The sequence below is a fragment of the Alexandromys fortis genome, unplaced genomic scaffold (assembly GCF_014885135.2).
Source record: "Alexandromys fortis isolate MF-2015 unplaced genomic scaffold, M_Fortis_MF-2015_v1.1 scaffold_20, whole genome shotgun sequence".
Lineage (NCBI taxonomy): Eukaryota > Metazoa > Chordata > Mammalia > Rodentia > Cricetidae > Alexandromys > Alexandromys fortis.
In genome coordinates, this window is record NW_026067903.1 from 15,845,027 (window position 1) to 15,859,333 (window position 14,307).

The 14,307-nt window shown below is 47.9% G+C and overlaps 1 protein-coding gene across 1 annotated transcript in view; it reads right to left on the reverse strand.

Annotated features, from left to right (window-relative positions):
• The window catches only part of B3gat2 (beta-1,3-glucuronyltransferase 2), an 84,539-nt gene extending 73,157 nt beyond the window's left edge, over positions 1-11,382 (reverse strand). The window contains exon 1 of the mRNA XM_050134715.1: positions 10,640-11,382. Within this exon, the coding sequence (XP_049990672.1) occupies positions 10,640-11,233 (594 nt within the window). The 5' untranslated portion in view covers positions 11,234-11,382. The remainder of the gene's footprint in view (positions 1-10,639) is intronic.
• Between the last annotated feature and the right edge of the window lie 2,925 nt (positions 11,383-14,307).

Genomic DNA, 14,307 nt, shown 5'->3' on the forward strand with positions numbered 1-14,307 from the left:
CCCCCCCCCCCCCCCCCAGCGCCCTGCACATCTATATCAGCCCTGTAAGGAAGCCTAATGTTAGGGCTTTTGCAACCTCTTCCCTGCTCAGGGACACCATGAAAATTAAACAGCAGCATGCACTGACTGCTCAGGCTGAGGTCGAGCACGTAGCTGCAAACACGCACATGGGTATTCATACCAGCATATCCCCGAGGTTGCGGGAGTGGAGCACCTGCGTTAGCCAGACCTGGAGGCCACATTTTGCTTGTTCAACCAGTATCCTTCCACCAGCCCATCGGGTTTTGCTCCTTGAGAATGTACAAAGACTATCCAGGGATGATACAGGCTCCAGGAAAGGAGTAAGCAAACTCCCAGCCCTCCGTGTGCCCCATGGCTCCCTTCAGGATGACACACTGGATTTGGGCAAGCTGCGCCCCTCCTCCCAGCCTTCACTTCCCTGCAGGATGCCGTTCTCACCCATCCTGAGTTCTCCTAAACGCACTGTCTCTTGTGATAACAACCTCTTGGGCACCAGGCAAAGGTAATTAGAAATATGGCCGTCTTTATTAAGAAAGTCGACGTCTCTAATGAATGGGTAATAAATCCTTTTGGGAGACAAGAAGTTTCTAATTACTCATTCAACCCAATTGAAGGAGATCTAGCCGTCAATACATCACTGCACCAGAGGTCACCGCATGTGATTTTTGGTATAAAGCTGGAGAATTAAGAAACGCAAGAAATAATTTTTCCTTGTAACTTCTCAAAGGTGGCTGACTAAAAGAAACATAACTTATATTGGATTCCACCCTTAGCACCATACACACACACCTCCTCCCTCCAAATTGTATTAAAGCTGTGTTTACTAAGTGGATGTTTGGGGTATCACACTGGTACAGTGGTGATAACTCTATTGTATAAATACAAGTTTCACTCACAAATGTCATTTTGGAAGAGGGACCCTCAATTGAGAAAATGTCCCCTCCTGACTGGCCCACAGGCAAGCCTGTGGTGCACTCTCTTGATTGATGATTGACGTGCGAGTGCCCAGCCCATTGTGGGTGGTACCAACTCTGAAGCCGGAGGCCTGGGCATATGAGAACACAGGCTGAGGAAGCCATGCGAAGTAGACCAAAGACAGTGCTCCTCCTCGGCCTCTGGATCCGTTCCTCTCTCCAGGTTCCTGCCTTGACTTCTCTGGATGATGGACTCTGTATTAAGATGGAACAAATTCTTTCTTCCCCCAGTTCATTTTGGTCATGCTATTTTATCATACCAGCTAAGAAACAGTCACATCTCGTTTTCTCCCAGAATCCTTTGTAGACAAACCTCTTGCCCCTCTACTTATTCTGGCACCATACAAAGCTGTAAATACGAAGCCGGCTAATGCTGTTCCTCTTGGGTCTGGACTAATCTGGGAAAGCCAAGTACCTCTGTCTCCTCTTCTCATGGGCATTCAGGTATCAGAAGCTGATGCTTGAAAACCTCTAACCCATGGACACAGCATGTTTCTGGCATCTTCTTCAATGACCCCCCCAGTCCCACCGGTCCGGCCACAGGGGAAAGGTGGGGGTCCCGCCACAGGGGAAAGGTGGGGAAGAACTGATGTTTACAGCTGTGTGCTCATCACTCACTGCAGTCCTCATTGACATAGTGCAACCACAAGGTAGCAAACCCGGACTTGAACCAGGGTCGGTGTGTTCCCCAAAGCCGACCTGGGATCCCCATTTACATCCTACTGGTCTTGCAGGTGTGGAAGCCCAACACTCAGCTGGCTCTTAGCATGACTGGCAAACCGTCCACTTTCATGACTAATAATATGGTGCCTTCCCGACACATGAATATTCATAGGCCCTTTGCAGCATGAAAGTTCTTAAGTTACTACTTAAGGGATTCAATTCAATCTTAACACAGATTTCCAAACTATCACCTGAACGCCATTTTGGGTGTCGGATTTTTTTTTCTGGTATCAACTTTCTTTTCTGCAGTAGTAATAAATTCGTTTAGCTTTTAAGTCTCCTATAATTCGTTCAGTAAATATTTAATGAGCGTTTGTGACATGCTAGCACTGCCCTGAGCACTGAAGCTACAGAAGGAAATAAAAGAAAACCCCCACCTTTGTATTTTAGCTGGAGAAGCGGCCACAATACACTTATCTCATGATTTCAGGTAATGTTCATAGTGGATTGCTGCTTTCTTGGTACTGTTAGACATACCAATACTAGCCTATCAGTTGGGTGTAGAGGCTTTTACACCGTAGTCCCGGCACTTGGGAGACCAGGCAGGAATAGAGAATTCAAGGCCAACCTGGGCTACATATCAAGATTCAATATTAAAAGTAACAGTGATTTGTTATATATAAAAATATATAATATAAATATGACAATATCCACTTATTTGTCAATTTACTCTCTGTCTTACACAAGCTCTGTTGGAAAAGTTCATTTTCCTAGTGGGCATTCTGAAACAAGATGCGAAACAAAAGCTAAATCAAAAGCAAGGCATGCCCTCTGCAGCCTGTGTATATTTTCAAGTTCCGGATTCGCACAAAAATGTAGCAGTTTCCAGGGAAAAGAAGATAATGGGCATGACTTAAATATTATTTGCAAACACCAACTGAAGACTTCTTTGCAGGACAGGTTTGGGCATAGATGCTAAATCTCATCCCAGAGAGGAAGGACCAGGCCTGGCCATGCAGGCGATGAAAGCGTGGCTCCTGATCCTTTACTTGACCGCTCACCATGCCAGCCCTGGATATGACTGCGGCATCTGTCAGGCCTCTGAATACTCCATGTCTTACTTCCTCAGGTTCGCAAATGTGGACCCATCTCTAGGTAGCTCGTTCTCCCTGTGCCATCGTCCACAAGGTCCTTCATGCCTCAGGTCTCAGACAGCTGTCGCTCCCTCCACTGCTCGTCCCACTAGAACTCAGACACTGGCTTTGCTCCCAGCACACGCAGAGTGTGGCACAGTTAGCGTAGACACGCACGCAGTGAGAGTCTTCCCTGGGTATAGCGCCTGGCATTACAGTAGGCGCTGTATTCATTTGTGTCTCGTTGCAGGGAAGGCGAGCTGACTCCTCATACTCAAATGTCCTCTGACTGTGATGCTGTTTAAGGTCGGGCACAGAGGAGGATCTGTAGAGAGCTGCAGTATTACTGCTAAGACATAACTTGCTTGATAACAAGTCTCAGCATATGGGGAATGGCTGGCATCTAACACTTTCCGTTTTCATTATAGAGATGAAGATACGAGTCGGTCAACCACAGACACCATTTGTGATGCTGGCCCATGAGATTTTAACAGGGCTGAAAAAAAATCCCCGTTGTCCGTCAACATCCACCAAGTGTGGCAGCGTAGGCCATTCCTCATGTGTTGGTGGCACCACAGGCATGTAGCATGACCATGCAGCCGGGACTCTAACAGTCCAGTACTACAACAGTACCTACCCTTCCATTGATCTCTCCCTGTATCAGTGGTAGGAAATGCTTCATCACTGTTTGTGTATTTACTGTATTTTTATTATTATGTTAGGGTGAAGTGCACTCACAAGGCGGCAGAAGAACACACTGTCTTGTGCTGGATGAGCTCATGATCACTCTGTCCTTGATTTACGTCAAGAGGCCACATAGGTCTGTAACATATAGGCCCATGTGAATTCCCTCCATGACATTCGCACAATGACAGAACTGCACAGAACTCGGTTGTCTGGATGTGTCCCTACAATTAGAGCTGAAGGGACAATGATAGTCTTCAGTTCAACTGGACTAAACATAGCATTTAAATTCTTTTCTCTACTAATGGAGGAGATTGATATTTTAAAAGGAAGGAGAAAAACTACTGGGTTTGTTATTTGTGGAAAAGGACCAAACAACGCGACATTGGTGGAGATCATGACTTCTCCTTTCAGAAAAGCCAGCTCGGAGGCTCTGGCTTTGATTTGCTTTTTCAAGCATACAAAAAGGCTCAACTCATGGTTCATTAATTTGGCTTTTAATTCAGGAATAGTCCTAATCCAGAAGAACACGAATAAACCTATGAACAAGTGAACAAGTAGGTGGGTCTGACCGAACTGGCCATCAGCAGCCCACAGAAGGCCACCAGGTACTTGCTGATGTGCACTGAAAGGTGTGTCCCCAAAAGAGGGGCAGGAAAGGGTATCCACTACCACATACCGAGTTCAGGCCCCACTTCCTCTCCTGTGCCAGCAGGAGACCAACATCCCTACTTGAAACAATTCAGTTACCACCCAGCCCTGTGCCCTGAAGAGCCCAACACTGTCTATGGTGATAAGACAGAAGCCTAGGAGATCAAGTTTTTTGTATACACACACATACCTTACTATTTATCTTCAGAAGTATGTGTGTGCTCACTCACGCATGTGCACGCACACGCATACATACATACATGTGGACGCGTGTGCTCAGGTGTGTGTGCAGTGTTTATGTGTGTTCAGGTATGTGTGTACAGTGCTTGTGTGTATGGATTCATGTTCATGAGTGCTCAGTTATGTATGTAGTATGTGTAGTACATGCCCTCCCCCAAGGCAGTGTGTGTGTATGTCTGTGTGTGTGTGTGTCTGTGTACACGCTTAGGACAGACAACAACCTTAGGTGTCATCCATCTTGTTTTTTGTTTGTTTGGGTCACACTGACCTGAAACTCATAAGTAGGCTAGGCCGCCTGGCCACTGAGGCTGGGGATGTGGGATAATAAACACACTGCACATGGATTGTGGGGCTCAAACTCTGGTCTGTGTGCTTTGAAGACAAGCAGTTTACCGACTGAGCCATCTCTCCCAACTCGGGAGATCCTGAACTATTCACAAGAACGCACCATTTTAGAAATTCTGACTCTAGTTCACATACGAATGTAGCAATTTTCAACTGACTTGAAAACAAATCTCCAGAATCAAATGACTCACAAGTTAGAGACAGTGGGATAGTTCTGAGATCAGAGGTGAGGGTGCGGCGAGTTTGGGGTTTGTGGCCTGAAATCGGTAACATTTCAGTCGAGAAAGTTCAGAGCATATATAGTACAACATGGCAAGTCTAGATAATGACATTACATATTTTAAAATTGGAGACTATATTAAACATTGTCACTATAAAGACTACGTGAGGTGACTGTTAGCTAACCTCCTCTAGTCTGTCTAAAGTATATGCTGTATCAAGACACCATGTTGCACACATGTCTATAATTCTTGTCAACTTAAACCAAACAGTGAAAAAGAGGGGCAAAGTGGGGCTGGAATAGATCTCAGGGGTCAAATATCTGCCTGGAATGAATGAGGACTTGAATATAGTTCCCAGTATTGCATCATAGAATGTAAAAGACAATATTAAAGAGTTGATGTAGTCAAGAAGGAAGACCAAGCATGGCAGAGACAGCCAGCTCCTCAGGAGACTCTGTTGATACAATGTTTTCCTTACTTTCAAGTCACGTTTCACACAGGTGTGAATACTAAATGGGAGCTTCTAGGTAGCCAGTGGTTCAGGCTAGACCAGGGTACTCAGATTCATATTCTTATCCTGCATCTACCAGTTATATGACCTTTGCACGGCACCGTAGTGAAATTGCATTAGCTTAAATTCCCTTTACTCGTCAAAAGCCTGCCTTTCTATTTAAACACAGAGGTGAGGGGATGCTATCTCAGCAGGCACAGTGAGCCTGAGTTACTGTAAGTGAAGCTCCAAGGGCGGGATCAGTGAGAGGACGGCTCAGCGAGTAAAGGTGATTCCCATCAAAGCTGGTCACCTGACTTTGATCCCTGGTGGAAGGAGAGGACCAAGGCTTGAAAGCTGTCTTCTGATCATGGCTGTAGTGTCTGACATTTCCGGGAGACACAGCCTCACAGCTACCTCCTGGTCCCTCTGGCTCTTTCTGCTTCCCTGTTGAGCAATGATCCCTGAGCCTTCGGTGGTGCAGGAGTTGTAGTGCAGATGCATCACCTGGGACTGGGTTCCAAAACTCTGCATTTCGTTGGCTGCGGTTTTCCATAATGGTCTAGAGAATATTGTGGACACTTACTTAAAACTGTATGGAAAACATAGCAAGCATGACTGAGAAAACAATTATGGATTTCCTTCTGTAAATCGGAAACGCATTCTATGGGCTGTTGTAACATTTTTCCTTATGTTTTAGGAGAGAATCTGAGAACCGTACAAAAACCTAAATTTCATGCTTCAATGGCCCTGTGAATCAAACATCCAATAATGTGCTTCCTTATCAGCCTGCAAAACATCCTAGAGTCAGAAAGGCTTCAATAGCTACTGCCCGGCAGTACCGAATCCTGTGACATGCACTCACACACCTTGAGCACCACCTGCGGTGGTTAAATGAGACCGTCGACTTTTGTTCTGTTTGCTTTTTCTTCAGCCTGTCTTAAAAGCAATTACTATTCTATTACTGTTCACACAGGAGAAAATTTACCAGCTCGTAATTGAGAGGCAAGTGGAACAGACAGGAAAACGCAGCCACCTACTCTGGTTTCCAAGAAGCTGCAAACAACAACCTAAATGTTGCGAAGACACACATCCGTCACACCAAATGATACTCCGGGCATGCCTTCATGCCTATTCATGAGAGACTCATCAGTGAAAAGTAGGGCTGAGAGAAGAATGGTAGCAAAACACAATGGGAAGAGGCAGGTCGGCAATGTCTTTTAAACTCAAATTATTATTTCTGGCCCATTAAAACCTCAAAATCCAAATGGAGGCCACTGGTCTCTGAGGAAAACTATCAAAGCAGAACCATAATTCAAGTAATATACACCCAGGGAGCATGAAGAAAACCTGAAGATCTAACATTCAGAAGACTGACTGCAGTTTACAGTAACAACAACAAGAAAAAAACCATAAAAGGATAAAATCAAGTTTTATCAGTCCTATGGCCTATTACTACACTCTCCGAGGGGGAAGACATACCATCCAAGGGGTATGCTCTGGGTAGCCTTTCTTGGCTACACCTATGAGAAGCTTCTAGGCTTCCTTGTGAAGACTCCCCTAAGCTAGGCAATTAGGTCAGGGTAAAAAAGAAAGAGAAAACCAGGCCTCCTCTCAGGATGTGCTTAGTGCCTCCTGGGAGGGGCTGCCAACCCTGTAACCCCCAAAAGTCTTTGGGGTTATGATTCCAGCAAATAACTTGCAGAAGGGAACACAGGAATGCTTTAGAAAGAAATAATACTATGGAATTAAATACCCTTGCTTTGTCTGCCTAGCACAAGAATAGATTAACAGCATCCGGAAAGAAATCCCAGCCAGGGACCTCTGCACTTTTCAGTCCTTGCTTGCTGAAAACACCTCCCACATCATCTCAATAACCGACTCCCGCTCCGCTTGAATATCTTAGTTGGTTTCATCTTCCTGTCTCATCTCATTAAAGTTAAATTTTTAAAGTTTTTGGTTTTTTTTGCTTGGAAAGTGCTATTTTTTTTTAACCTTTTCAATTCAATTGATCTCCAAAGGGGAAAACACAGTCAGCCTAAGAGCATCACTTTAAGCTTTGGAAAGCCTTGAGGAACAGACATCTGATCGATAGAGTTATTGAAAATATGACCAGGTATAAAGTCCCATTTATCTGTACTTGTGGCTTTTATTAAAGCAGCCTAAATCCTTTGCAAATAAGCTTTTTCAGAAAGCTTGATCAATGCAGACAGGCAGGCAGGATTACCAGTGACCCATCATGCAAAACAAAACTTGTCGATGTCCACGGGGAGAACTGGAGGAGCTGAGGTGTTTGAAACCAGCAAAGACCCCAATACTTCCTCTTTGCTTACTTAGACAGCTTCCGAGGCTGTGGCGCACACTCAGCTTCATTTGCAGATGGGTTTGACTGTGCACATGAGATCGTTCAGTGCCAATATTCCCTCCCTGTCATGGCTCAGTTGAAAAGGAAAGCTGAAAATTAGCCATACAGGAGGGGAAAAAAAACCCATGTTATTCCAGTTACCAGGGAGGAATAATTAAATGCAGATTGCCGGTTGCATCTTTAATTTAATTTGGAGGCCTTTCATCCTTCACTATCCTTCATTTGCAGCCAATTCTTGGTGAGCTAATTTGTACCTGGTTCATTTTCCTCCTTTTATCTTATCTGTTTTTCTTTCCTTTTTTTTTCCTCACCAACCGTGGAGATTAGAAGCTCTATGAACAAAAACGACGAAGCCTGGATTGGGACATTCTTTCCTTACATGATATAAATTACTTAAAGTGAATTTGTGCATATTCTCAATACAAAGGGTTGAGATCTAGGAGTCCACTCTGTAGTCTCCCTCCTTCCCTCTCCCCCCGAGGAACTACAGTGTTGAGGAGTTTATAGACGTCTCTGTTTTCTCCAAGGGAACACTATCTAGACTGCAGTCCACATAGAATCATGAATTCCAGAAGGGGTGCAGAGTGAGTCATCCCACCAATGAAATCAAGAGCTTAGAGGGAAATACACGTCAAATTCTAGAAAGAATACAAGTTGAGTGTCATGTAAGAAAAACAGGATTGTAATAAGGAAGATGAAATATGAAACTCATATCAATAATTTAAAAAAGCTTCATCTGTAAAAAAAAATATACCTGGGAGGAGGGAATTGGGGCAGCGCTGGGGAAAGGTGCTTGCTCTAAACTGCTGTCTGAGACAGAGGTTCAGGAGATACAGTGCGTCCTGCATCTTATACTGGAAAAAAAAAAAACACCTGCCACACATGTATCCACAAAAAGTTACATGTGGTCTGAAAATATCTATTCTGAGTATTACAGTATTTCTAGTAGTGTCAAATGTTCCTGCCTTAAAAGTTTCACTTGCTTTTTTTTTTTAATGATTTTTCTCTTTGCCAATACACTTCTTTCCCTCCCTACTTGGTTCTCTTCCCCTTATCAGTCCTCAGTCGCCCTCCACAGACTGATGGAAAAAAAAATCCACTGATTTTTCTTCCCCTCTTTAATAGGCTCCGCACAAGCCTCCCTTTCAGCAGGGGAAGTCCCAAAGGAAGACTGTATCTGAACTGTTTGCCTGCCTGTGTGTGCCAACTTCTCCACTCCTCTGGCACCTCCTGCCAGCAAGTTGAACACTGGATAAAGGCAGTCTTTCCCCCTTTCCAGTTTAGCCCCCTCAAATGTTAATTAACAGCAATGTGCACCATTTTTCTTAAACAAGACCACACATCATAGGTAAAGCAACTTCGGAGATGGGCAATAAAGAAGACTTGGCTTAAAAATAAACAGGCATTCAGAGTTAAAGGTCTTTGCTTCAAAGCACAAGTCCTCCTTTTAGTGGAAAGAACAGGGAAACCACTCATCTTCAAAATAAAAGCCCAACTTTCAAACAAGCATTTGGTAGCTCTAATCATGGGTATAATAAAAGCCATGCTACACACTAAACCAAGCTTATTTCTCTGGGGAAACATGAAAACCAAGTCCCATGGAATGAGAGAATGGGGAACGATTACTGCTTCTTTTATTCAAGGAGAGGGTAGAAATGAAGGTGGCAACTAACTTTTTAAATACAGATCTTTGAAAACTGCATAGACAAAAACTAAACAGAAAGGGTATAGCCACTGTCCTGAGGCCAAGACAGCCAGTCACCTGACATTGGGTGATAGAATGGAGGTGAGGGACATCTGCCTGCTGGATACACAGATTGTTTTATGAACCCACTATCCTGCGAAGACAGTATTTCCCGAACGTCCAGTTTCCTAAGGGAATGGAGGAGCTGGGGGAATCTTTAGGAGACTGGATGCAAAGGACTTTCAGGTGGAGAATTACAGTCCCGTGGTGCAAAGAAATCAAGATTTCATTCAGCTGTAACTGAGTGTTGGGAAGAAAAAAAAAAAAAAGACAAGAGCCCTAGCTCGTTTTCCTTCATAGATCCACCTCAAGAAAGGTGTTCTCATAGACCAGCCTCAAGAAAGGCCACCTGCTCCGCCGCCGCTGCGCACACGCAGGTGGCCTTGCAGGGAACATTGGCCACTTCAGCAGCAGGGGGCGGCTGGTGTTCAGGATCTACCTCAGAGAACGCTAGGCAGCATTCGCTCCAAGCAAGAGTGACCAGTCAAACTCCAAGCCAGAGAGGTCTCAGAGAATGGTCTAGAAAAGGGGTCAGGTAGACCATCCGGATGATGCTGGGGCAGTAAAATCCTTAAGAATGGGGCAGAACAATTCCAACTCACTTGCCAAAGCGTTAGGAAAAGATGGAAGGAGCTCTCCCCCGATATGTGAGTTTTTGCTCTAAGGATTAATTTAGCACCAGGGGGCTGGCTGACTGTACCAGAAGAGATTGGTTCCTAAATTGAGTTGTTCGTACCCCCTTTCTACACGCGTCTCAACTCAGAATCACCTGTAGGCACTATTAAAACCTACAAGTTAATCAAGCCCAGCACCAGGTTTGGGCTCCATCCAGTTGTACAAATCACCTGTGCTAGTTACTGGGGTCCAGTCGCGGACAGGGCAAGATATCCAAAGGCCAACTCTTCCCCCCTAGACCACAAAGCCCCTTCTCCACCCATGACAACCAGAGGAGGAGGCTGGGGACTGCCCATCCTGTAGGTGCTCCACGCTGAGTCCGGGATGGGTGCACGGAGGACTGAGAACTCAAAAGTGTACACGAAACACAAAGGGGATGCAGCCCCTGGAGCCCCACCGCCCCTGTCCCCCCCAGCGGGGGCCGGGCCACTACCTCCTGGAAGAGCTCCAGACTGTAGGTGTTGTCGTCGTCGGCGAAGAAGAGCACTCCGGGCTGCGCGCTCTGGTGCTGGTGCCTCTGGCGCAGCCAGGCGAGGCCCGCGTTGCGTTGTTCGGTGGCGCGCGGCAGCCACGGGCGCTTGTAGCGCCGCGGCGTGGGCACGTGTAGGTGCGTGTTGGGCAACCCGGCCCGCGCTAGGAAGCTGCTCACCAGCTCGCTGCGTGTGGCTCGATCCTCCACCAGAATCCAGTGCAGCTGCGCCACCTGGCGGAACGTGTTGGCCAGGCGGGTCAGCTCGGCTTTCTGCACCGGGCGGCTGTAGGTGGGCGTGATGGCATAGATGGTGGGCAACCGCGGCTCCGGCTGCAGCGGAGGCCGGGACTCGTTGCGCTTCTCGGCAGCGTCACGCCCTAGGCTGCTCCGTCGGAGCGGGACTCGGGAGCCCCCGCAGCCCACTGTGTGGGGAGAGAAGTAGGGGCGCGAAGTGAGTTGGGGCGCGGGCCTGCGGGGATCCACGTCCAGCATGATGATGACGATCAGGATCCAAGGCAGGAGGATGAAGAAGCGGCTGCACAGCGCCGACTTCATGGTGCGCGCTCCCCAGCGTCTAGGGCACCCCCAACACCCCCAAGAAGGACTAGTCTCGGTGTAGGAGGGACCTCGGTGTGCGGCTCGGACGGCGGCGTCAGCAGTTAGGGAGCAGCGGCAGGCGCGCTCTCCATCCGGCCAGGGGTGTTGCGGGGACCTGGGCGTGCAGGTCGGCGCAGATTCCGGTTAATCTGGAACTCTAGGCGGTGCAGAGGGACGGGCTGGAGCTGTGGGTCACTCTGGTTGAAGTCGGCGGGAATCTGGACGCGGTCCAGCAGCGCTCTGCCGGCCCCGGAGTTGTGCCGAGTGCGAGCGAGGCGGTGGTCTCCGCTGCGCTCTTCCTAGAGTGCGAGCTTGGAACCTGCGAGCCAGTGTGCTAGCCGCTCCCGTCCCACACCGCTGCTGGCAAAGCAGCTCCGGATGTCGGCCTCGGCGAGCGCTCTGGGACCCTTTTGGAGGCGGCGACAGATGATGCGAGGGGCTTTCCTCCGTCACATGTCGGTCAGTGCAGCTGCAATCCTGAGTGGACACCGAGGATGCTGCTCCCCTAGCTCCGTTCGCACGCCGCGGCAGAAACCTGCGCTCGCGCCCCTAGCTTTCTTCTTCTCGGAACCTCTCCCGGCTCCAGACAGCAAGATCCCAAAGCAGGGAAAGAAAGAAAAAGCGAGGGGGCGGGGGCGCTGCAGACTCCAGCGTCCTCCCAGTGCTCCTGTGGGAAGATAGCAGCGCTGCTACTGGCGGAGAGGGGCTGCGGGGCGGAGGCGGGAAGGGCCCAAGCTCTCTGCGGGGTCTGAGCCGGTGCTCCCCGCGGCCAGAGGCGGCGGGAGGGAGGATGGTCCCCGTGGGGCTGCGAGACCTCTGTCTGTGGGGGATGCTGTTCTCAGATCGCCCAGAGTGCTCAGCTCTCGGGAATGCTGCAGGGTCTTTGGTGATCAGCCAAAGAAACCCATTCACATGCGGACAACTCCAGAGACCTTAAGAGGGGAGAAGGAGGAAAGAGGCGGAGGAGGCAAAACGGTCCCTTCCCAGGCTCCCAGCTTGTGGGGTTGGTGTACAGAATCTCGGCAACAAAAACTGCTTTTCATGAAAGGGAGAAATCAACAGAAACCCACGGAGATGGAGGGGTTCCGCACATAGGTATTTGGCATGTGTGGCAGCCCATTGCAATGAATCAATTCGAACTGGCGCTGCCCGGCCACAGTTGAATCTCTGGGGAAGAAATTTCTGGAAACTCCAGCTGAGTAGGTTGAACTTATTTTTCTTCATGTTGGAGCCCTCCGTGTTTGCAGTCTTAGGAATTATTCCTCATGATCCGCCCTGGGATCCTTTGAAGGAGGCCTTGGAAGTGGTGTCACCTTCCATTTTCTGCATGAGGGAATGGAAGATGGAGACTTAGAGGATTGCCGAGGTCAGTGGTAACTGGCAGAGTGGGAACAGAACGCAGGTGTCCTGGCTATAACCCTCCACTTCCTCACTGAACACCTGGTCAGCACCGCCTGGTTGCAAGTGACGGCTCTTCCTAGATGGAAGATGTGCTATCAAATCAAGCCTGTCCGAGGATGACAAGCGGAGCCATGACAGTGACTGGAAGACGCTCTCAATTGTTGAGGATCTCTTAGCTGAACCCCAGGCTGTCCTTATGGGGGGGGTAGATGCTCCATCCCATCTCTCTCCTCTTCACGTAGCTCCCAGGGTCTGGCACGGCACGGCTGTGAGTTTTCAGAAAGACCCTCTTAGATTGCCGAAAACTAGGAGCGACTTTTCAAACATTTCCCCTTGCCCCACAACCCAAGTAAATCCTACCCTTCGGTTCCACCTTCCCTGTGTCCTCCAGAACCCAAAACTGTCTCTAGTGGTGAGCCCAAAACCTGAAAACAGTGAACCCATTCGATTCCCTTCCCGTATTCCACTTCAGGACACGTCGTACAGGCCAGCATCCAGAGGGAGAGGGAAGGGAGGGAAGCTGCTACAAGCTTTCCTTAAAGTCGTGAAGGTCACAGACAAATCTACCTGGTCCCCTCCCCTTACCAAAGTAGTTGCTGAAACCTTCCTTATTCTTTTGGACATTTTAAATGCGGTTGAAGAGAAATGCCTTGTGATAGCGGTAGTAAAACTCAGTGGTTAGTGAGTCGTGTCGAAACATCGCTAACCTTTGTTAGTAGGGATATCTTTGTTAGTTGCACTATACCATAAAACCTCTTCTGAATTGTGTTTGCTCCAGAACAGGGCTAGTCAAAGACAGTACACTTTAGCAGTCAGCCGAACATGAAGATTAATGAGAGATGTTAGCTAGCATATAGAATTCATGGATATCAGACACATTCGAGGACTGTAGCTCTATCCTTTCCCGTTGCCCGTGTCTTGGGGTTACTATTGCTGTGATGAAACAAGGTGACCAAAAAGCAAGCTGGAGGGGAAAGTGGCTTATACTTCCACATCCTGGTCCATCATTAAAGGAAACCAGGATGGGGACTCAAACAGGGAAGGAACCTGGAGACAGGAGCTGATGCAGAGGTCGTGGAGGGGTGCTGCCTACTGACTTGCTCATCATGACTTGCTCAGCCTTTGTTAGACATCCAGGTGCCACTCACAATGGGCAGTGGCCTCCTCTACCAATCACTAATAATGAAAATGCCCTACAGGTTTATCTACAGTCCGATCTTATGGAGGCATTTTCTTAATTGAGGTCCCCTTTTCTCAAATAACTCAGCTTGTTAAGTTGGCATGAACCCATCTAGAACAATCCTCACCGTGTGCTCAGTTCCATCCTCCTGTCTTGGGGATTGTCTTGGTTCCTGGGTTCGGTTGTCAGTCAGGACACTTTCTACTTCTATATACTGAGTCAATGGACCTCTGAAAGTCTGCTTAATTTTTTTTGAATTATTTAGTTTCGAATAAGAAAGCCTCTTCTAGGTTCATGTATTTAAACACTCCAGCTGGTTCCCAGCAGGTGGTGCTGGTTGGGAAAAGCTTAGGAGGTATGGCCTTGCTGAGCAGGTGTGTCCTGGGGGTGGGCTCTGAGAGGAGCTTGCTTGGCTACTTGTTGAGAAGTGAGCTCTTAGCTTCCTGCTCCT